The following is a 25130-nucleotide window of genomic DNA, read 5'->3' as shown; positions in this document are numbered from 1 at the left end:
AATGTCAAAAAGAAGAGAATGAAGAGAGAAAAATACCGTATAATCGAAAAAATACGGCATCAAAGATGGCTGGGGAATGGCAACCTATGACAATTTTGGCGAGGTCGGTCTCTCGTCAGTTACCAAAAATTGACATAAAACTTGTCAAAAATTAACACATTCTTCAAAAATGATATTTTCTCGGATTCTTACTTACTTACTGGTATTGTAACTTTCTTAACTGCTGCAAAAAACTCATCGCAACCTTATTAGAATATTTTGAACTGGAACGCGGTAGTAATGGCCCTTTATGTCCCTTAAGTGCTGTTAAGGAGTTAAGGAAATTTTAAAACATTTGTCTCAACTGTCTTTTCTGCAACAATACCAATAATATATTTTTTATAAACAGTTTATTATAAAAGTAACAATAATTATAAATTAAAATATAAATAATTTTGCGTTTGTTATTAAATATTTTTGCAAAATCTAAAACTAAATAGGCTTAGGTATACTTAATGCCCCTATATGTTGTAAAATTAAATATTCCTGATATGACATAGGGTGTAGGGTATACAATAAAAATATTATATTACATAATATAAAACAAAATATATAAATAATAACAAATATATATAACAAGAGGCTCTAATGCCAGGAAAACAATACATGACATATTACTAAATAGATATTAACCACTGTTATGCTGCAGAAGGTCACTGGAAGTCCAACTCTAAAAAAAGATTTGACGATTTAAAAATTGTTGGATGGGTTTGTTTCGTTTTTAAGAAAATTTTATCTTTTTTATGGTTACATACAGAACACATAGTGGAAGCAAAAGTACGTCTGGCTTGTTCTTCGCCAAAATCTCAGTGTTTTGGGTTAAGTTAAATTACCTGACTTACCTTAAAAATCCCAAGAACGAAAACTTGTATCCGTGCTGTTCCGCGACTCCAGCACAAATAATATTTGAAGAAGATCCGATTAATGAACCATTTCCTAAAAAATATATACAAAACATTACTAGCAAAAATATTAAATTCAATTGTAAAGTAGCAGCATGGTAAAAGGGATCTTAGAAACAATAAACTATTGCAGATAATGGTGAAAGCCGCTTTATAGCTACATTAGATTTTAACGTTATAACTAGGCTGAATTTATAGTTTAATAAACTACTTTATTTGCTATATAAGATCGTGATAAATGTAGGAATGTTTAGGATTTCTTTTCTATATCTGGGTGACGCAGATAAAGTTTAATTTTATTATTATTTGTTTTACTTAACAATATTCTAGAATAGATACAATTTCACCTTTTTGATAAGTTCTATGATAACCAAGATACGAAGGGATTCGAAAAGTGCAAAATTTTAAAGAATTTTGAAGTCCTCCCTGTATTTCATGAACTAAGAACTGGCGTTCTAGTTGCAAAACCGTTAAGCTGCGTCCTCACTGTCGATCGACCCTGTCTATCGACGCTGTCGATTTGGTGTGTACGTGGCAATCGACGGTGTCGATCGACATGTCGATTTGTTTTCCATCGTCCGTCGGTAAACATCAAAGAACAGTCGATCGACATTAGTGTGTGGACCTGTTTTCGACGTTCGACATTCGACAAACTGTTATACACAGTGACGCACACTGGGGTATTTGACACAGATAGTTGATCGAAATTTTTTTTATGTAGACCTTATATAAATTATTGCTAATTAAAGAGGAAATAATATGAACAAAATAAAGGATAATTCGTCGATTCTAAAAAAGAAGAAAGAAAAATCACTGTTCCAGTGTTTCCACGGTCAATGCCACTAATGCCAGTAGTAATATCGCAACTAATACTACTAATGCTGCGACTGATCCGCAAGCAATGCCCGTACCACTAAAGTCGCTACTAATGCCAAAATTGTGCTATACTGCTAATGGCACTAATGCGATCGCTTTGTACACAACAATGCCATCGCGGTTTACACCTCGCATTAGTATATCACTGATTGGTAAATTAGAGGAAACCAAGAATGTTTTTCTCATTTTATCAGCAAAGTCGCAAAAAGTCGCAGTATTTTATTTTACTGTATGAAAGCCCAATGTTTACTAAGTAAAACGTATATAGACAATATGCTGAATTCTTCGAAATGCGCAACTAAATCTCTAAGTATAATAAAAATGTCACAAATTTAATCAAATTTTCTGAACGCCTAACTTTTAGTTGGAAAAAAATCGTTAGTATAGAGAATATCAAAATAAATAATACGTTTTTGTAGAATACATACCTGCAGCTTGCTGAGCCATTTTCAATCAAAACAATAATATAAACGTAAAAAGGGCACAAGAATAACAACAATTTATAATTTTAAACATAAAATTTAGCCATTTACCTCTTATCTGTGAGAAGTAACAACTTTGACGTTTCGTTGAAACAAATGAATGCAACTAAACACACCCATAGCAACGCCATTCATGGCAGACAGGATTTAACTTTTCATTTATCTTTTTTTGGGAAATCTTAAACACATTTGCTTTTTCGAAATTCGATCACCTTTTTCATGCTAATACCCCACCGTGCAGCGCTGGTTGCCGGTAAGCAGAAACCTGCCTCAACTATGTTTGTACCCTAAGTAAGTAAGAACTAAGAAAGCTAGGACAAATCTCTATCTAGCATCTTTATTTTTTTTATATAGAAGTAGAAAAGTGACGTAAAAACTGCATCTTTGTATCTCTACTCATAAACCAGAAACCTTTATAAAACACACGTTAAATGGGACACAACCTCAATAAACACCATCTAAACGTACTTCAGAAACTTCAGCACTACAATGTAAATCACATAAAGTATTCACTCGCTAAAAACGTTTAAAATCCTAAGTGGATTAGTTATTTTAATAATGCATCATTATCTAAGACATCTTTATGTACCTCTGACATCTCAGTTAATTTATCTACACTGCTTAGCAATCATTACAAGAAAGTTCTTGTTATAAATTACGCTAAAATGCTTCTTTGAATATTAATTGTATACTAGCTAAGTTTAGAATATAAATAATGTTTATTTCTATCTATTAAAAATTATTGTTTTCATTTTTTTCCGAAACTTTTGAAAAGATAAGGGTTCATAAAATATAATTATTAATAAATAATTAGTGAGCTCGTAGATTGTAGATGGAGGGAAGTTTTGCACAATAAAAATTGTTAAAATGTGTAGTAGGAATATTTATTGTTTTTCCTATATCCATTTTGTCACTTAAATCGTGTTTAATTAAGGATGCCTCAGTTTAATAGTTATTTTTTATACAAGCGAGATAAAATTGTATTTTATCGTTGACCGAAATGATTAATTCATGAGCGATTTAATCGCGAGTGAATTAATTTCGGAAGACGATAATGCAATTTTATCGTCGTGTATAAAACAATTTCTTTTCCATAGCGAGTTACGTTTTAAAAAATATTCAGAAATTATTATTTCAAGGAATTTATTACGAGTAGAAAAAATATTGTTCTGGGTTGGCCTTGGTTTCTATGTAATTTGACAAATAAATAAAGCTGCCTCTTTAGTTGTCAGTTTTGAGTATATTTTTTGATATTTTTTAATTATGTTTCGTGTCGATTGCTGATTGAATTGGAGCCAGAAATGGCTCAAAACGAAATAAGTAAATTATCAACAGATATTCAGGCTGTGGCGACAAACGCCATATCCAAACTACTTACATTTAAATCCCAAATAACTTATGAAAAGGAATACAAATATTTTCAAAAATGGAAGCAATTAAAAAACGTGCGAGAAGAAATAAAGTTTTTAACCTATCCTCGCTGTTAAAGTATTATTTAATCCACCCTTGCGGTTAAAGTACTATTTTATCTACTATTTTTGATAGATATAAGGCAATTTTAACAGTTGCTATGGAAAAAAGCAATATCGCTATCAAAAAGTCTGCAATTCTTCAGATTTATGTGTTATGCTTAAAAAAAAATGAATAGGTACATTTTTCAATACTTCTTATATATGCACGATTAATTATTCTCGGTTCAAGCAGTTTTTTTTTCAGAATTTTTTGAAGCATACTTTATAATACTACTGTTGAGTATCTATAACAGAATTTTTGATCGTGTTATTTTTAAATAAAGAGTTTATACAGTATGTCCCCGGATTATCTTTACAAGAGAAAAAACTTTGTGTGTTTTGAAATGTTAAAGAAGCACAAAATTTAATTAGTTCAAGGTTACGGAATCATTTATATTCCTCTTCCTCTTCCTCTTCCTCTTCCTCTTCCTCTTCCTCTTCCTCTTCCTCTTCCTCTTCCTCTTCCTCTTCCTCTTCCTCTTCCTCTTCCTCTTCCTCTTCCTCTTCCTCTTCCTCTTCCTCTTCCTCTTCCTCTTCCTCTTCCTCTTCCTCTTCCTCTTCCTCTTCCTCTTCCTCTTCCTCTTCCTCTTCCTCTTCCTCTTCCTCTTCCTCTTCCTCTTCCTCTTCCTCTTCCTCTCTCTTCCTCTTCCTCTTCCTCTTCCTCTTCCTCTTCCTCTTCCTCTTCCTCTTCCTCTTCCTCTTCCTCTTCCTCTTCCTCTTCCTCTTCCTCTTCCTCTTCCTCTTCCTCTTCCTTCTTTAGGTTTGGATTTTTAAGACTTGAAAAAATTGAACCATATTTTCATGTTTTTCCACCATTTTAAAACAAGCAAATTTTTTTTTAAGAATGCATTTTTCTCAAAATGTCAATAATAAAAAAGTTTTTCCTCTTGTAAAGATCATCCGGGGACATACTGTATACGTCGGTGTCCGAAAATTACCAGAAATAAAGTTTTTATAAATTTTCTCCTAATTTTAAAATAGGTAAAATACACGAAATTTTGTGATTTTTCAGAAGACCTGCAATTTTTTATAAAGCTGAAGAAGTATGAAGGTTTTTAGGGCTCCGTTAAAGGGAAATTTCCTCGATTAGGATTTCTGGCAACGCTACGCTACGCTGTTGTACGTCTCATTGTGGAGCCACACACTTTGAAGTATTACTGATATGCTTACCTCCTAAACATGCACCAAACGACAAAGCCCAAATAAGCGGCTGTAAAGGCAGCCTAAGTTCGTGCTTATTAGCCAGGTCTGTAGCCACTTTTACCATCATGGTCGTTAATGGTAGATTGTCGACAAAAGCCGACACGACAGCAGATACCCACAACATCAGGATGATGGCTACGGTGAGTCGAGCCTCGGGATTCACCGCCATGATCACAGTTTGGGTTTGTCTTCCGATGTAGTCGATGAGGCCCAGTTCAGACAAGGCCTAAAATTTGCAATAGGAAATTGAAAAGTGTACAATTTAATTTAAATAAAAATATAAAAAAAGGATAATATTTTCTAAACCTAATAGTTTTATAATACACTGACAGGCCCGAGAAATAAAAAAACACCTTAAAATTATCATGTAATTTATGTTCAATATATAATAAGTAATAACAATTTTAGTGAGTGTATGTTAGTTGGGGACTGTCAGTTATTTAAGTCAAATATTAATTTCAGTTATTTGAGTCGACTGGGAAACTATAACTTAAAAAAATGTACAACGCACAAACGAGAAACTCGAGAATGTTTGTGCCTCGAGAAATAAAAAAGGTCGAGAAACCAGAAGTCCTAGTTTATATGCACTAGTATTCTTACCTCCATTAAAATGAACAGCGATGCAAAAAATAGAAGAGTACACCACTCAACTCGAGCAAATATTCCTTCGATATTCTCGTCTCCATAAAGTAGAAGTAAAAGTAAAGCTCCTAGAAATGATGTCCAACCCATACCAAGGGTATCTAAAATGTTGGAAAAAACCTGCCATTATATGAATACAACGAGTTATTAAAATCTTATAAATATATATAGGTGTTCTCATTTTTTTTGCCACTCAGTATAGTTTAGTAAAAGATTAGCATATAAAGACATACAGGCGATACTAATTAAACTTTCAGTTACGTAATAGAGGGCGCGAATTATTAAATTCATTGTTGCCAATCATTGAATATTCGGCGTCAGGCTGAGTAGCTGCGATTTGAATTTCCCGCTGGGGATTCAGGTGGTAGCTCTGCTGTAAAAAAATGTCAAGTTACCACATTTGTTTATTTTTTTTTTTGATACTGTCATTCGTTTTGACACTTTAGTTTTGTATTACGACTTTTTGGTTTAAATGCATTGTGTTTTGATACTTTAAGCTTAAAGCTTTTTACTAGCATACCTTGCAGTTGAACATTGTTCTTTTTAGAACCTCTTTTAGTGCGAAGTTTACAACTTAGCTTAATAGCCGTTGCAAAATACTCGTGGCAACCTTATTAGATTATTTAGAACAGGAAAGCGGTAGTACAAGCCCTTTATGCCTCTTAAGTGATATTAAGGAGGTGAATTTTGTTGATGTAAACAATAACCGTTTATATATTTTTATAATTAATTTATTTTTGTTTTCTAAAATATTTTTTTTTTCGTTGCAGCCACCCTTAAAGTTTATTTGGTTTGGCATTGGTATCATGCATTAAATCAATTAATTCTCAAATATTTTATAGTCTATTAGAAATGCTTCATAGAACACAACACAGCTGCTTTAATTATACAGTACTGTATAGACAATAAAACAGCAATAAATCATAAGTGGTACTAACAATAATATACCTCTAATCTAGCACTAAATAAGGGTTATTTCAAATTCATTTACGATATTGCCTCATAAATAACGTAGTATTTCTTGATATACAAGCATTATATTTAAGTAATATTAATGCTACATTTATTTAGAGGTATTTAGTTGATTTGGTCTTGTATTTGAGTTGCTACCCTGTGTTTTAGAAAAAATACAGTACTTTGGTTAGTAATCGTTCTGAGCCCCATAATAATAATATTAAAGACCCATAATATTAATATTAAAGACTGCCCACATCACATTTTTCAATGTTCCATAAGAATACTATGGAAAAAGTTTGTTCTGCGCCTTATGAATTTTATTGCTAGCCAGTCGTGTATCAAAAAAGATCCTTTTACTTATTTTTGTAGAGAATTCAACGTTCTACAATAAGGTTTCTTATGATTTTTCGAAAAACCTAATAGTTTAAGAGTTATTTGAGACCAAAATTCAATTCATCGCAAATTTTAAGGTTTTTGATGCATTACAGCAAAGTTGATGGTTTTATTGGAACAAATTTCCCAAAAAATCATGTTTATCTTAAATTTAATTTCTTAGAACATAATTGTTAATAATTTTTTGCAATAATGAGACCAGTGAAACTCTTTGAGATCATTTTTAGCACCAACTGGCTTCGAAATCATAGTTTATCTTGTTTTTGTTTATTCTAAAGACAAAAAATTTTCTTCCGTCATTTGAAATACTTACATTAAGAATACATTAACTGACGATTGGTTTTGTTTAAATAAAAAAAAAATATTTTTTTTAAACGGTTTGGATAACGTTGCCGATGTTCTGGAACTACTTGTAACAAATACTGTAGTTGCTTTTCATATTTTCTTCGATTAACGCAACTCCGCTTTCAGCTACGGCATTCGTTACTTTTAATGTTTTATAAAATTACAGATACTTACTAAACGACGGTATCGAATGAAGGAACAGCACTCCTATAACAATACAAAGGGTTACACCTGACTTGATTAGTAGAACTTTATTTCTAATCTCGGTCTAAAAGAAAAACAAAATTAATATAAGATGCATTTAATATTTTTTGATTTGCTAAATATGATAATTTTATTTGAAAAATTTAGAAAGTGATAAGACAAAAGACCCAGGTAACAGGTGTCATCCACAGAATGAAATTCCCTCAAGTGGCGATGGACTGGATATCTGGCAAAAAGGACGGACAACAGATGGACCACAGAAATTACAGCATGATACCCATGGAGGAATTTAGAGACCTAGAAGAAGACCGAACTTGAAATTGGGGCCATGATATTAGCAGGGAAGGCAATAGAATGTCTAAATATGTGAGAGAGGCTAAGCACCATAATTGAAATGGCTTGTATAAGCCGAAAATGATGATGATGATGTCTTGAAAAATCCGAGTTTTTGTCACTTCAAAAAATCTACAAAAATTGTTTTTTACAGTGGTCCTTTACTTGAAAAAAAAATGCATAACACAAAAGTATCGACGTTATTGGCAAATTATAAAAACATGCTTTAGTCGAAACATTAGAAAACATCCAAATTAGTTCATCATATCATGGGTTTGTAGGTGAACTAACAATTTCGTCAATACCTACTGAAACCTACACAAATAACAAAATAATAATTCTACAAGATTTGTTTAAGCAACTGAAATATATGTTACCATAGCACCAGGTAAGAGAACTGTTCAGACAGTAGGTAACACAGGTTAAGCCCCTTGTGGGAATTCATGTATATTCATTATTTTGCAGCGGGGTGATAACTTAGTACGGTGGGTACCATAAATTCGCAGCTTTTTTTGTATTCTGTTAGTTCTGTGGCCTAACAAAATCTACCTAATATAATGAATAATGATAATTCTACGAATCTTGGTTAGATCTAAACCAACCTGTAGATGTATCAGTTGCTGTCTAGCTATACATGTTTTCCTGCTATATACAGGGTGGTTCGAACTGTATACCGGAAACTTCGGCAGCATATTCTGCAGATAAAAATAAGTAAAAAAGTTCATATAAATGTATGATCTAAAATGCTTAGTTTCGGAGATACAGGGTGTAGAAGTTTCATTTTATTACTATGATTTTTCCTTAATAACTTCTGAAAGTAACGTCAATATTTGGATTAAAATTGGTGCCCGGAAGTTTTTTTAACATGAAAAATTTGGATTTTGATGTCAAAATATCTCCTATTTGTAGGTGGCGCCACCTACATGTGTTTTAACTCTTTTAAAGAGTAATAACTTTTTGTCGGTACCTGTATAAAACTACTGAGTGAAAAAATATACATTTCCGTGACTTTTTACGTAAAAAATATCTCTTGGTAAAAATTCATATGAGTAACCGTTCTCAACGTTCTCTAAATATTTGTACTTTTAAACCAAACGCTGACGTTCCTATTTTTAATGATAAAGGGGATATACACCCTGTAGAATTTTTAAATCAAATAGAAACCATGTATAAGTCACAAAATGTTTCTGTAGATCAGTTTTTAGTAGATAGTATAACTAATTTATTCTTTAGAGGAAACGCAAAATATGGATGAACGCTTTTCTTATCAACTTTCACTAATTTTTTCAAGATTTTAAAATCAATTTTAGTTTCAATATTGGAGTCAATCTCAACAACTTAAGATTAGACTGAAATTAGATTCGGATATTACCCTATAAATGGCAGCGCTACATTTTACAGAATATTTTAATTCCTATGTAGTTTTGGCTAAACATTTAGAACCTGCCTATCTGCCCCCGCAATTAATTCAAAATTATTGCGACATTTTCCGCTAATCAAGTATTTTGTACTTTAATCGGCGCAGTTACATTTCAAGATGCCCTTCAACGTCTTAGACAGGCCGAATATTATTTTAGTGCTAGTACAACGGATTCTTTTTCACATTCAACAAGACCGGGAAAAAATTATTTTTATAAACAAAATAATTCTAGACATGGATCACAATCACAACAGATGTCGGACAAAATCAGACAAAACTTATCTAGTTTGCAAACTGTGGATAATGTTGAATGTGAGGAAAATTCGAAAATTAGATTGCTCTCCACAGAAGAGCCCGGCTGTGGAAAACGTTTTTAAAGGGGCTTTTAGTTTTAATAATAACGTTAGAGATGAATTACTTAAAGATGAGTGTAGCTTTAAGCACGAAATTGTTAATTATAGATCGCCGATTATCGAAACGCAATTGTATGGTTATTCTTTTCCCGCTTTAATTGACACTGGAAGTGAAATCTCCGCAGTCTCTGAAGACGTTTGGAACTCTTTTTCTGATAAAATTAAAAGTGACATTCCATCTTTTTCGTGTTCTGGTATAAGAGTTATAGGGGCGTTTAAATAAAATCAAAGAAAAATACAATTACAAACTTTAATTTGTTTTTCGTGTGAAAATAATATTTTTTACCAGGAATTTTTTGTCATACCCGATCTTGTTTATTCAATTATTTTAGGAATTGATTTTTTACGAAAATACAAAGTACGTATCGATTTAAATATAAATATAAATAAAATATTTTGTTCGGTAGGCGATGAAGAAATTGCTTTATCAGAAAAAATTTATTCTCACGAATATAATGGTAGAGAATCGTTAAATTTGCGCAGTTTATCAAAATACGAGAGTTTTGTTACAGCAAATGCAGTTGTGCAGTCAACTGATATACAGAATGTCACAAAAAATACAAATTTAAGTTTTAATGAGAAACATATGTTTAAAGAATTGATTAGCGAATATGAATCGATTTTTTCAAATATACCGGGTCGTGTAAAAAATTATAATCATCAAATTAAACTTCATAATACCGATCCATTTTTTATTAAATCATATCCGATACCCGTAGTTTATCGAGAAGCCGTCAATAAAACTGTCACGGAAATGGAAAATCTGGGTATAATTGAACGTGCTGCAACTCCATACATACACCCGCCATAAATTGTGTGGAGGCTATAGTTATAGCACATATATTGATACTATTTATTAAATTTATAAATTATGTGAACCTCGTGTGTTCTTCGATCTCTCAGTTCACAGGGAGGCAGATGAAACAAAATATATTAGGTTATTGATTATTTGTTGTTAAATTGCTGAACTACATGGGAATATTTTAGTGTAAATGTAGTAAACCTTATTAACATCCAATGCGTTCAAACACCCGTCTTGTAGATGTCGCCGCTTATTTTATTAAATAAATCTGGTATGCGGATAAAAAAGATCTTCGATTTAAGTAAATTTATTTCTACATTTATTCTTAACTTTTGCAAATAACGGCGGCAGCCTGTGGTTTAAAATTTCACCATACATCTTATTAGTTATTATATTTTGTATGAATTAACTTGGTCCTAGGTAAGATTTATCCATAATATTTAAGATCAGCAAATCATTTATATAATTTTCTAGCCATTATAGCAAAGAGTTACAAAAGAGAGAGAGAGAGAAATACACGAGGAACTTAAACTATCGCCTTTTACTTCATCAAACCGACCCTCAAAATTTCCCCCTGTTACAATATTTAGAATGGAAATAGTCAATACATGTCAAAATTGACCAAAAATAAACACCTTGAATTTAACAGAAATAATAAATTTGTGAAATTTTTATTTTTTTATATTAATCATAAATTTTACTACAAAAAAATGATGATAAGACAGTTTCTGTTGAACTTTTGACACAAAAACATTTAAAATTTATGATTTCAGTTTAATAACTATTTAGTGAACATATGTTTAATTTATGTCAATGATGACAGGTATTGATAACTTCGATTCCAAACATCTCCAGAACCATTACTTGTAGCGATTTTTACCAAGAGACCTTTTTTACGTAGAAAATGTAGCAAATGTATATTTTTTTACTCAGTAGTTTTATACAGGTACCGACGAAAAGTTATTATTCTTCAAACAAGTTAGAAAATATGTAGGTGGCGCCCTCTATAAGTAGGAGTCATATTGACATCAAAATCAAATTTCTCATGTCAAAAAACTCCCAGACACTAATTTTCATCCAAATATTGATGTTACTTCATTAATTATTTGAAAAAAATCGAAATAAAAATGAAACTTCTACACCCGGTATCTCCGAAAGTAAGCATTTTAGGAACTACATTTATACGAACTTTTTTACTTATTTTTATCTGCAGAATATGCTACCGAAATTCCTGGAATACAGTTCGGACCACCCGGTATATTTTAAGACAAATAATTTTGATTTCAGTCGCTATAAATTGCAAATAATATCTAGAATATGGTTAAAGATACTTTGGTTGAATAATAAAAAAAAATAAATTAAGAACACTATATATTAGAAAGAAACTACAACAACGGAAAAATTTTTGCTCAAGTTTAAAACGTTTTTTTTTATTTTTAGCCCTATTTCCTTCATTTTTTAGCAAACTGTATATGAATATACCAATCTCCAAGTTGTTAGTCGTTATAAATATTGATGTTATGATAATTCTCTTTCTCAAAACTAAGTAAACCGTAAGCAAATTGTTCAATGAAAATATTTGTTTTAATGTAATTAGTATCTTACATGATTATCCATAACACCTAGTAATTGCTTGTCGTTTCTGGGACTGTTTCCATTTTTGGTCACTTTCAATTTACCTCGTAATTTTACTGTTTTCTTAATTAAATTTTCTTTTACAGCTTCCTCGTCTTTGCTGTAGCTGCTCACAGACGCGGCTGTTCTCTGCAACACTGCAATGCCTCTCTTTAAATCTAAAAAGGAATGATGTTTATATGTAGGTACGTATACAGGGTTGTTCACCACATACGACACGGAATATTGTAGCTAAACGATTAAAAGAAGATTAAGAAATAATTTTAGAGTGTCCCAAATAAGTAAAAAATATAATAGTTGTATTTTTTTAAATGAAACACCCTGTATATTTTTAGATTCTACGATTGAAATAAAGGTAAATTTGATTAAGGTTTATCACAGTTAAACCTTAACGTTTGTGAAATATTTTCAATTTTGTGAAATTGCAGTAAAAAATTTAAGGCTTATTCATTTCTCCAAAGGTATCAAAGTTTTTAATACTACATATTTACTGCAGATTATTTATTGATCAGATATTGTGCTGCAATAATAAAAATTATACTTCCTTATACAGAGTGTCCAAAAATCTATGTTAAATAATTACTAGCTTTAAACGGCAATAACTTGTTTAATTTAAATAGAACACTTTGTATATTTTACATGATTCATATTCACAATTTAATTGTCTATCAAATTGTATTATACCGTTTTTTACCTATCTCGGCAAGTTTTCATAGAAAATGCATTTTCTTATAGTTTAGACCTAATTTATCACTATACCCATGGAATATTGACATTTTAGATTATTTTTACAGATGTAACAAATTTTCAAATAGTACAGATACTAATATTATCGATATAGTTTAGTGTTAATGAGGACCAATTAATATGATCCTAGTATTCAAACTACAGTAATTGACTGTTTACGTTGATAATGGCTCCAAATACTAAAAAACTGAATTTTGTATGTGTATTAGACACTGTGGTAAAAAGTAACACCTTATAAATTTTATTGTATTTCTTGACGAATGCTTATTTATAACAACAGAGATGTGTCATATTCATAACTTATTATTATATTGGTTTCTGAGTCAAATCCACATTTATTTAGAATAATTTATTAATTAAAACAATATGTAGGTAATTAACTAGTTTTTGGGCGGAAATAATGGTGGTATATTTAATTGGTATACGCTTTTACAAAGATTTAAATAGTTTTCTTTTTGCTAACAAATGGGCTTGCAATATTATTATTTTTACCGCCTGTACATTTTGTGTGTGTTCAAAAAAACCTAAGATGTTAATATTCCAGTGATAAATGAGGTCTAAATATTATAAGAATATGCATTTTCTACGAAAATTTGAAGAGATAGGTAAAAAATGGTATAATACAGTTTGATAGACAATTAAATTGTGCATCTGATTAACGTAAAATATATAGGGTATTCCATTTAACTTAAACAAGTTATTGCCGTTTAAAGCTAGTAATTATTTAAAATAAATTTTTAGACACTCAGTATAAGTTAATTTTATTCTTTTTATTGCAACCCAACATCTGATCAATAATTAGTCTGCAGTAAATATTTAGTATTAAAAACTTTGATAACCTTGGAGAAATGAAGCCTTAAAATTTTTACTGTAATTTCATAAAATTGAAAATATTTCAAAAACGGTAAAGTTTAAGTATGATAAACCTTAATCAAATTTACCTTTATTTCAATCGTAGAATCTAAAAATAAAATAATATAGAGGGTGTTCCATTTAAAAAAATAAAACTATAATATTTTTTACTTATTTGGAACACTGTATTTTTTAAAATTATTTTTAAATTGTAGCTCTAATAGTCCTTCAACGAACCCAAAACTTACAATTTGTAAAAATTTAATCGTTTAGCTACAATAATCCTATGTGGTGAACAACCCTGTAGTCTTCGAACGAGAAATTGGTTACATACAGAAAAATGGTTAGTTTAACAGTAGTGGTGAATCAGTAACAACAAATCAGAGACCATTAAAATTGTCATTTTAATACTGACAATTTTATTTTAATACTGACAAATTTGGAATATTTTAAAAAACTTTTAATCCATACCTTGAACTTCAATGGGTTCTGAATTCTTGAACGATGAAAGGTCTCGATACAGGAATCTGAGTAAACCGTACGTTGCAGCTAAAGATAAGAATATCCCAACACCCATGTGCATAATAAAAGTACCAAAATTGACGCCCTAGAAATAATACTGTTTAATATATTTTCACTTTAAAAAAATCGTGTTTTAAATTTCAATCTAGAGTGCGATGGCTATCGGTTAGGGCTTTGTGCATGTGAAATTACTAATTACGACCTTCTTTTTTTTTTGGGGGGGGGGGTCAGAAATTTGTTAATCCCTGAAAATGTCAAAAATGTATAACCATGTTTTTTTACCTTACCTACGCAATAACTCCTAAACTAATCAACTTATTCACATACTCTGTTTTTTAATCGATTGGGAACACATAGGCGGTGATAGCTGAAGTAAGTAAAGTTCCATAGTGAGTGTATTTTTCTTGGAAAGTGGATTAAACCACAGATAACATATTTAAGTTAAATTTTCTGCGTAGATGGGGGTGAATAGTTCCTTTGTAAATTAAATAGTGAAATGATAATAATTATTCTTTTATTTTTTAGAAGTTGATAAATACATATAAATTGTAGCCCATTAGTAGTGAAAAATGAATTACTATTTATTAGTTTTTCGTCTCCAATGACAGTCAAGTTTACATCATCACCCGCTCTCGCCAGGGCCAAAACTTTAAATGTGAGGTTGTACGGGGCTCCACATAAAGTCCGCGCCGAGTCAGAAATGGGGCCCAAATTTTTCTTAAAATATGTCTTAATGCGCCACTGAGTGCATTCTGTCTGCATACATGTGCTGGATGAATATGACTTAGAATAGGAAGCCATTGGACGGGAGTTGAGTTTATTATATATTAGTATATATGATACGCAATTGTTTTATTTAATTGGGCGTCCTCCTTTCCTGTGTGAGACCTATATATCCACAACCGGGGCTCAGCAGTAGAATAAACCAAACCAAGCGCCGAGGAGCGTAAGGTACTCGTGGAAGCCGCGAAAACACGTGGTGCCGCATAATTTATGGATGATATTATTCCGCGTGTTGAGCTTAGCTGCAGTTTGGGTGCGGTGCTTCTTGAAGGAGATGGTCCTATCTAGCATTATGCCTAAATATTTTGGGGTGTTGTTGTGGAAAAGCCAGTTACCTTCAAACCTTATTTTAAGTTCTTGGTTTGATAATTTATTATTAAGATGGAAACAACTAACTTCCGTCTTTACCGCGTTCGGTTGTAGCCTCCACCTGCGGAAGTAGTTTCCCAGGGAACACAGATCCTCCGAAAGAACTGCCTCCGTCTCCTCGAGGTGTCTATATCGTATCTTATATTATATCGATAGACTTGTAGCTATCGCCCAATCGTCCGCATATCCGAATTTTCTAGCTGAAGTAGCCGGCATATTAGCGATATATAAATTAAATAGCAATGGAGCTAACACGAAACTTTGTGACAATCCGTTATTAAGTTTTATCTTTTTTCTTTTTCTCTCCCCCAGTCTCACCTGAAGGAGTCTGTTTCGGATCATACCATCGCTTAGTTTGACGGTTTTTCGGCAGGGGATCTCTTTTACTAGCCAGCTCTTTATCAGTCAGGAAAGGACCACAGCATTTACTACTACTCTTTTGTACCATTCTATTTAATGTTATCAGGTCCATAATTATGATATGTCCCTTTGTTGATTTGGAATTCTGATATGTCCAGTATCGGTATGTCTCTTGTAAACTATGATACAAAGAAAAGAAGGTATGATATTGCGCAGGTTGGTCGCTACGTCACAGGTGATATCGCCACCATTGGTCGGCATGCTCGGCGCCCCAATTTCAAATCGTCAATCAGATGACACATAATAAATCTGAAAATTACTTTTCAAATGTCATTTTGAGTGGCATATAATTTGACATAACTTTTGAGGTTATGGCCCAATTCTTCCCCAATGATTAAAGAATACAAGGACATGTAACGCCCATATTCATACAACTATATAAGCAACTATTCATACAACATATGAGCTGCAGCAGAGAGGTTAGTTTTAACTAGGAGTTACGTATTCATAGGAGTTATGCAGGAGGTTTATATAGGAGTTACGTTTTCATAGGGAAATCTCCATCCACTCCACCTTTTTAGCGTTTTTTATTGAATTCGATAATTAATTTTCTGATATTATATGTATTTGATATGTGCTATACGTCGATACTAGTTTTATACCTTTTGCTAACATTGTAATACTTTTTTCGTAATTAATTAGTCAGTCAACAACATATATTTTCCCCATAAAGAACAACACAAATACACCTTCTATGACAATAGAAACAATAAATCAATAATCGATTATATCATCACCAATCGAAGTTTCTTACCTCAACAAATAATAGACATAGGAGTCTTATCCTCAGCTAACATTGGAACAGATCACAAACTTGTGCTAGGAAAGATACGAATAGGTGCGTCACTATCCAAAAAAAGACCATCGATAAAAACTGAAAAATTCAATATAGAATCCCTCAACCACGAAAACACTAAACAACTTTATTTAAACAGATGCCAAGATCCTGGAAGAAGAAGTAAGGAAACAAGCCAATAAAGCTGCCGCAATATCAAGACATCTTAAATATCACATATGGAAAAACAAACATATGAGTACAGAATGTAAGTCAAGAATATACAAAACAAACATATGAGTACAGAATGTAAGTCAAGAATATACAAAACCTGCATACGACCAGTGGTGACATATGGTGCGGAAACCAGAGCTGAAACATCAGTAACAAAGAGAATCCTACGAACTACTGAAATGAAGACCTTAAGAATGATAACTGGATACACACTGAGGGACAGACAGAGAAATGTAGACATAAGAGAAAAGTGCCAAACAAACGACGTTGTCAGATGGATAAGGCAGAGAAGAAGAGAAAGGAACCAGCATGGCAGAAGACCTACGTACCCCATGGCAGAAGACCTACTTTACGACCACCTAAACGGTGTCCCCAAATGTAAAATTTTAAAAAATACCTTTTAGCTCAGAAACTATAGGGCTCTGAAAATTTTGTTTACAGTATATTCCGTTTTACAAAAAAGTAGGACAAGTTAAAAAAAACACATCTTCTTATCTTCACTAATGATGGAACGACAATATGATTTCAACAAAAATTGGACATCTTTATACGTTCGTTATAAGACACCGCCAAGAACAAAAGAAAAATGAAAAACGCTCTTTATCGCGTTTTATCAATTAGAGGATATATGTCAAAAGAACAAAAATAGTCTAAAGAATAATATTCCTTAAGACGCGCACTCCGCCAAAAACTCAAATTCGTCAAAATTGGAAAATAATTAAAAAAAATATAGGCTCATCAGACTGGCTTTATTTGTTTTTGTCCAAAATTGATTGTCAAAGATTGTAGATATATTTTGCTATTTTATTGCATTATATTTACCTCTAGGATATTCCCAGTCTACATCCAATCCATTAAATTTATACTCTCTAAGAAAATCTATAGCATCGTAGACAAACTGATTCATTCTGAATACGTTTCCAGTTAATTCCTTAAACGGTGTAGAACCAAACGCCCAGCCTCCGATAGCTAGAAGAACCTAAAAATATCATAAATTATATTTCAGAAAATTATTGACTAAAATTGATTTACTTTCAAGTCCGGATTCTTTTCTCTTAATGCTATAACTCTATCATACATTTCTGGATCTTTGTCGCTGGCTTCTGTAAGCTTGTGTTCCTCCAAAGTAGCAAAAGCATAGATAATGTGAGTACACAAAGCTGGATTAATATCTTCTGGTAAGAATTTTCCTGCTCCTGGACGCTTTTGAGACCAACTGGTTATGTAGCAAAAGACTTGGGGTTTGCGAACTATACAGAAATATTTTATGACTGTATAAAATAACTTATTTGATAAAAAGTACCTTTTTTGTTGATGACCTTATTCGATTTTTTAGTTGACGGTTTTCTAGCTCGTTTAAGTACTTCTGAAGCAGATATTTTAATAGGTTTTGGTTTCTCCTCTTCTTCTTCCTCTTCCTCATCTTCACTAGGTCCGGCAATGGCAGCCCAATCTACATCTTTGGCATCTTTACCTCTAGTTATACCACGTAATTCTTCTCTAAATAAATAAAAGAGATCAAAGGTACTAAATATGCCTGAATCAAGAACGCAATTTTACCTCATAGCACCTATTAGTGGATATTTTACATCTCCTCCACATACCGTACCAGTAAAATCGTCCATGTCAATTGTCCATACCATAGCACCACCATATCCGTTTTCTTTAATCCATTTCATTTTGTGTCTGATTGATTTCTCGTCATCGAAACCGACCCACTGATCACCATCGACCAGGTATGGAACTTTCATCTCTTCGTTCCAATAATAAGTGGCACCGTTTCTCAACATTTCACAAATCTAGTAAAGTAAAAAAAAAATAGATGAATCGCCGCCGTTACATTAACATTATATTTTAAAATTGAATAGGCTTGAGCTAAAATTGTTTTGGCTTGAGCTAGAATAAGCTTTTAAGCTTCAAGCAATATTGTTACTTTGTTTATTAAAATATTTATGGTTCTGCACTATAAAAGTAGTTTTTTTTTCAAAAGATTTTACTTTCGTATATATGCATCTCTTTGTGCACAAAGAAACCTGGGAAAAAACCTGCAGGTTTTGGATTCGTATCATCGCACATGGTTTGGATATGCCTATATTATTTGTTTCAGCTTTGTTGGGATTTGGATTTGTTGACAGATGTACAAAGTTTGTTTATTAGTATGGTTTAATAAGATATTAAGTCCATTATAAAAAATGTCTATACCTATGTGGCGGATTCATCTCTCCAAAAAATCCTATTTGGGTATTTCGCCCCTAAACTGCAAGAAAATCTACAAAATAAAATAGTTATTTTTTGCAAACACTTCTGCGTTAAACCCAAACGGAAACTACTTGTTAGAAGTTATGTTTACAGTTATACAAATTTGCTTAACAAAGAAAAAAATGCTTAACGTTTCGGAAAGTTTATCTCTTTCCGTCGTCGGAAGCAAAAAAAATACAAAGAATAAAGGAAAAAACTTTTTAAAATATTTAAATTCAACTATTTGAGAACACTTTAGTTTTTTTTTAAACAGATACGTCCTTTGGATACGTCTACAAGAAACCGTTAAAATGCCGTTGACGTTCTGTAAAATGACATTATATCAAGTTAAAGTTCAAAATTAACAATTACTACCTGATAACAATTACTTAATAAGGCAAAACCGTTTAAAATATGAGGGCACCCGTTTAAAATAAGAAAGTTCTGTCAACTCCGGTACTTCCGGAAGTGCCGCCATATTGAAAATGTTTTTAATCGATAGATCTCGTTGTGAAACAATGATATGCCGAAAAAATCTCCGATCCAGATATTGTACTTCTTTGGTAGTTCTCTAGAAACTTCTAATGCAAGCTCAGCCTGGGACACCCTGTATAAATACTTCAATTTGGTCATACAATACGTTTTGTAAAATTCCATCTTTACAAAATATGCATTAGAAGTATATCATTATCTGAACAGACCGGGGGCCACATTTAGCTTCGCCGCCCCGGGCTCCCGACAGCCTTAGTCCACCACTCCATCAACGGTTTCTTGTAGACGTATCTGTTTTAAAAAAACTAAAGTATTCTCGAATAGTTGAATTTAAATATTTTAAATAGTTTTTTCCTTATTTTTGTATTTTTTTTGCTTCCGACGCGCGACCACGTAAAGAGATAAACTTTCCGAAACGTTAAGCATTTTTTTTGTTAGTCAAATTTGTATAACTGTAAACATAACTTCTGACAAGTAGTTTCCGTTTGGGTTTAACGCAGAAGTGTTTACAAAAAATAACTATTTTGTTTTGTAGATTTTCTTACAGCTCAGTGGCGAAATACCCTTTGGAGAGATAAGTCCAAGGTACCAGATGGTATACAGGGTGGCCCATCGAAAACGTTTCGCAAGGCAAAACGGCTAGGGTATATCTTTTTTCAAAAAATCCAAAAATACGTCAATTCTGTTTGTGAGGGGGACAACTTTTGTCCCAAAAATGATTGCAAAATCTTCAACCCTCTGAGCGGGGGTGTCATCCCCCAACTTTTTTCAAACGGGAAGGGGGGTCAAGTGGCGCCGCAATGAAAAGAGCTTTCTATTCTCTATATTTCCCCGCCTCATTTTTGACAATCGGTCGAGTCATTGAGAAAATATGAAGGATTGAAATTTGAAAAGTTTATTTAAACATTTATCAGAATAAATGATAAGGATAAATTCCTTCGACCAATTTGCTGTTTTTTCTTATTATTTCTTGATGTTTACGCATTTTTTCACTTGCCACAAGGTTGAACGATCAGGTGCGATAGTTGCTAGATAGCTGTTCTGTGACTTGTGCGTTGAAGTTCTTCTCAATATCGTTAAACTGACCCACAATAGAATTTCCAAAAATACCAGCCCACACGTTCAATTTCTGAGGGTTTTGTGTGTGCACCTCGTGAAAAACCCTGGGGTTGTCCTCAGCCCAGTACCGACAGTTTTGCCGATTAACTACATCATTCAAAAAGAAAGTACACTCATCCGAAAAACACACATTAAATAGGAAATTATTATCATTCGCCACTCGTTCACTCATAGTTCCACAAAATTGCAAGCGACGATCAAAATTATCTTCGTTGAGTTCTTGTACTAATTGAATTATGTACGGGTGGAACTTGTGTTTTTTAATATCCTTTGGAAATTTGTACGATTCACGCCGGTCTCATTAGCTAATTTTCTTGTACTCAGCGTACTATCCATGGCAACTTGGCCCAATACGGATACCTCCATAGCTTCATTTACTACAGGATTTTTCCTCTGCCTCTTTTTATTCATAACGGAACCAGTTTCACGAAATTTTGCTACTAACTCGCGAACAATTTTGCCATAAAGGTGTTTGTCAGGATGGCGTTCATTGAATACCTGCGCAACCCGATTGCCACATTCATTATTTTTAAAACAAAGTTCGATTATTTCCACTTTTTCTGCAAGTGAGTAAATCATAATTGTTAAAAAGTTTAACGATATTGAGAAGAACTTCAACGCACAAGTCACAGAACAGCTAGCTAGCAACTACCGCACCTGATCGTTCAACCTTGTGGCAAGTGAAAACATGCGTAAACATCTAGAAATAATAAGAAAAAACAGCAAATTGGTCGAACGAATTTATTCTTATTATTTACTCTGATAAAGGTTTAAATAAACTTTTCAAATTTGAATCCTCATATTTTTTTCTATGACTCTACCAATTTTCAAAAACGAAGCGGGAAAATATAGAGAATAAAAGCTTTTTCATTGCGGCGCCACTTGACCCCCCTTCCCATTTGAAAAAATTGGGGATGACACCCCTGCTTAGAGGGTTGAAGATTTTGCAATCATGTTTGGGGAAAAAGTTGTCCCTGTGTGTTTTTCGATTTTCTAAAATAAAATACCCTAGCCGTTATGCCTTGCGGAACGTTTTCGATGGGCCACCCTGTATAAAATATATGTACCTTAAACACCAAATTTCTGCAAGTATTAAACATGGTACAAATCATGTCTCAAGTGAAGGTGCGGTAAAAACATTATCACAAAAACAAAAGGCTATTAGGACAATAATGAAATAGAGAAATAAATCATTAAAGAATTACATAAGAATGCACCCAAAATTTAAAATTAATAATAAAGCTATAGGATCAGAAATAGCAAAATTATGTTGATATGTCCCAGCATGCCAAAGAGACTACACAATATACATCAAGATGTAACAATAAAAGAAAAATTTTCTTTATGTTAGTATGATTACTTTTAACAAAAACAATACTACACAAAATTTGAAAACAATTTATAAGGCAGTTAAATAAAATAATTGGTTTTGAAAAAATAGATAATACAACAGGTTTAAATGCATGTTCTCTTAACTAGAGTATAATAACTTTTTATTTGTTGGAAAATAATTTTTATTAAGTGTTAATACTCCATAATATACCACCTTAAGAGAATTATATCTATATTTTATATAATCTAAAATAAATGAATTTTAGTACAGAACATTTTATTTTTTGTCCATATTTGGTTATACCGTATGATCGAGAAAAACGGCGTCAACGATGGCTATGAAATGAAGATCGCTGTCATTTTATATGTAAATTTATATGGGAAATGTCATTGATCGTCATTGGCTCGCCGTTTTTTTTTCGATCATACGGTATCTTTATTGATATTTAACAAAAATCTGTTTGGTAATTACCAGCTGAGCATGACATAAAAAATTCTTAACAAATTCTAATGTTTTTGAATATTTAAAATGGATATTTCTTCATAAATATCTTATATAGGGTGTTTAAAAAGCCGGTGCCATCTCTCGTGGGAGATTCTGACGTAAAAATAAGATTTATTTTTCATATCAACATAGATCCTATTCCGCTTTGTTTCGTAGCTACAGGGAGTTAAAATCTTAATTTTTTCTCGATCAGTGCTACTATTTTAGCTATATTTTAATGCTATAAATGTATGGACAAGGGACGTGCTCAATGAGATGTGCTGGGTTATAAATGGAATACTTTTCTAAAAAATACATGTGCTCTATTGACTTTTTTTCTTTTGTTAATGTTGTGGATTTCGGTCTCCTGTATGGGAAAACAAAATTTTATTAATTTTTTAATTCAAGTCCAATAGGGACATTTATTAATTGTGATTAATAAAATTTCCTTTATCTTATCAAGGAGATCGAAATCGAGAAAATATCGGGATACAACTTTTAATAGGCATTAAACGGTCTACACCAAAGAAAATAAAGTCTCCCTACTTTGGGTGCCCGCTCACCAAGGGATAGAATGCAATGAAAAGCAAACCCTCTATCTAGAACATGAGCGAACACTCCACTAACTGGACCAGAACCGTTCTGCTTTCTAAGCGGAAACCAAGTTCAAGCGGAACTGAAGAACCTGGAGGACTCCATCCGTAACGTGGAGTGGGAATCCTCCAGCGGTCTAAGATACTTGAAAAAGTTCCTCAGAACTTACAACCGAAAAATCAAAGATTTTCCTTGATTTAAGTAAGAAAAATCTACGGATTGTCACGGGGTTTCTAACAGGACACTGTCTCCTCAACGGACACGTCAGTAGATTGAAGCTGAGAAACAACGGCGAATGCAGATTCTGTGAGGAAAATAGGAAACACCAAAATACCTTATCACTGAGTGCGCCGAGACGGCAATCGTCCGTGCCATAAACTTTAGTACGGCTGATGTCGAAAAGTTAGAGCTAGCCTCTGTGGAGCCGTCTCAGATACTCGATTTTGTCAAATCATTGAGACTGTATGATAAGTTATAGCCCGCTATAACTCAAGTAAGGGGAACACAATAGATCTGTAAGGTCGCGGTGATTAAGCCCCATAATAATGCAAAACATTCTACATTCTACAACAGTCTACACCATAGACTTAAAATAAAATATAGACTACACTATTTACATCTCAACGCGGTCAAAGAAGCTTTTTTGTACACATGTTTACTTCTGGGTACAGTCGACCGAGCCTTCCTCATCCAGCCTATGTTGTCACGTCTTTAATATTATCAATATTTTTTTCTTGTTATACACATATATTGAGATATTAATACTACAGTCTAATAAAGTAGGTTTTAATATTCCATAGATGTATTAAATAGTCCTTATACTACTAAATTATAAGTCGGATACTGTTTAAAAAGGATAAGTTCTTTACAATATGACAACACCGATTAGAGACGAGGGAGCCTATTCATTCATTTATTACCTTGTAGTACGTGTCGCACGTGTGCGGTAAAGCTTTGTTGCCGCTATCTCCCCGGCTGTATTAACGCATTTTCTTAGCTTGTAGTCCTTAAGTGTTTATTTTATTGACTTTTTCTGTTCAAGAACTATAAAATGTGGTTCGCCAGTGCCAAATTTACAAGAAATTTGACTTAAATAATCCATTTAAGACTTGAAACGACTTTCGACCGGTAGGCAACTCTCAATTTACCCATTAGGAGTCAGTGACGTTGTTGTAGAAAGGCGATTATTTAGATAATATTTTAGTAAAATGTAAAATCTGAATTTTTTCTCTTACATTATTTACTTACTTGCATTGTAACAAAATCATAATTATAACCCTGTTAATAATTAATAATGTTTTTATTAAAAATATATTCCGGTTTATTCTAAAATTATCTTCAGAATCTAAAATAACATACAAGAATTTTAAAATGATATTACATTATCAAACAATATTTTTTAATATACCGGATCGTCTCGAAAGTGGCTCACCCCTATAATTTTTTTATTTTTTCAGATAAAAACAGATTTGTATGTTAGTAGGTATATGATATAAATTAGAATTTATTGACGTATTCAATTGTTTTTGGTCTCTTCCTGTTTTACCGAAATGATTATATCTTTCGATTTTTAAAGGCACCCTCGGTATATTGCTACTTTATTCGATAAAAAATGACACTCTGAATAGAATGACATATCATATGTCAACTTTTAAATTTCAATCCAGGGTACCATGGTGTTGTTAAAAACACTAAGTTTTAATCAAGGAGCCTTGGAAAAATAGTTTTGATCGTCTGATGGGTTTCGTGTCTTGTCTAGGCCGGTTAAAAGATGTACAAATCGTATTTTTAATCATACATACGTCAATTTTTTTCAAATGGAACAAGGGTGGCTCATTAGCATATTTGGAAAAAGCATTTTTTTATGAATATATTGATACCACATACTTGGTATTTCGAGTCAAATTGTCGTTATGAACCGCGTGTTACAATTACAATTAAACCATATGCGAAAATGTCAAAAGTTGACATATGATATGTCATTCTATTCAGAGTGTCATTTTCTATCGAAT

At 32.4% G+C, this 25130-nt stretch overlaps 1 protein-coding gene across 1 annotated transcript in view; it reads right to left on the bottom strand.

Annotated features, from left to right (window-relative positions):
* Nucleotides 1–442: 442 nt before the first annotated feature.
* LOC115888670 (P protein) overlaps nt 443–25130 on the bottom strand; it is a gene marked incomplete in the record, with an annotated part of 39262 nt that continues 14574 nt past the window's right edge. The window contains 7 exon segments of the mRNA XM_030908451.1: nt 443–709; nt 882–975; nt 4981–5239; nt 5614–5756; nt 7525–7618; nt 12128–12315; nt 14228–14363. Of these exon segments, the coding sequence (XP_030764311.1) occupies nt 625–709; nt 882–975; nt 4981–5239; nt 5614–5756; nt 7525–7618; nt 12128–12315; nt 14228–14363 (999 nt within the window).

Source organism: Sitophilus oryzae, unplaced genomic scaffold, assembly GCF_002938485.1.
Source record: "Sitophilus oryzae breed Bouriz unplaced genomic scaffold, Soryzae_2.0 scaffold_806_pilon_pilon, whole genome shotgun sequence".
In the NCBI taxonomy this organism is placed as follows: domain Eukaryota; kingdom Metazoa; phylum Arthropoda; class Insecta; order Coleoptera; family Curculionidae; genus Sitophilus; species Sitophilus oryzae.
Note: the sequence above shows the minus strand (reverse complement) of the source record. Positions and strands in the feature narration are given on the sequence as shown.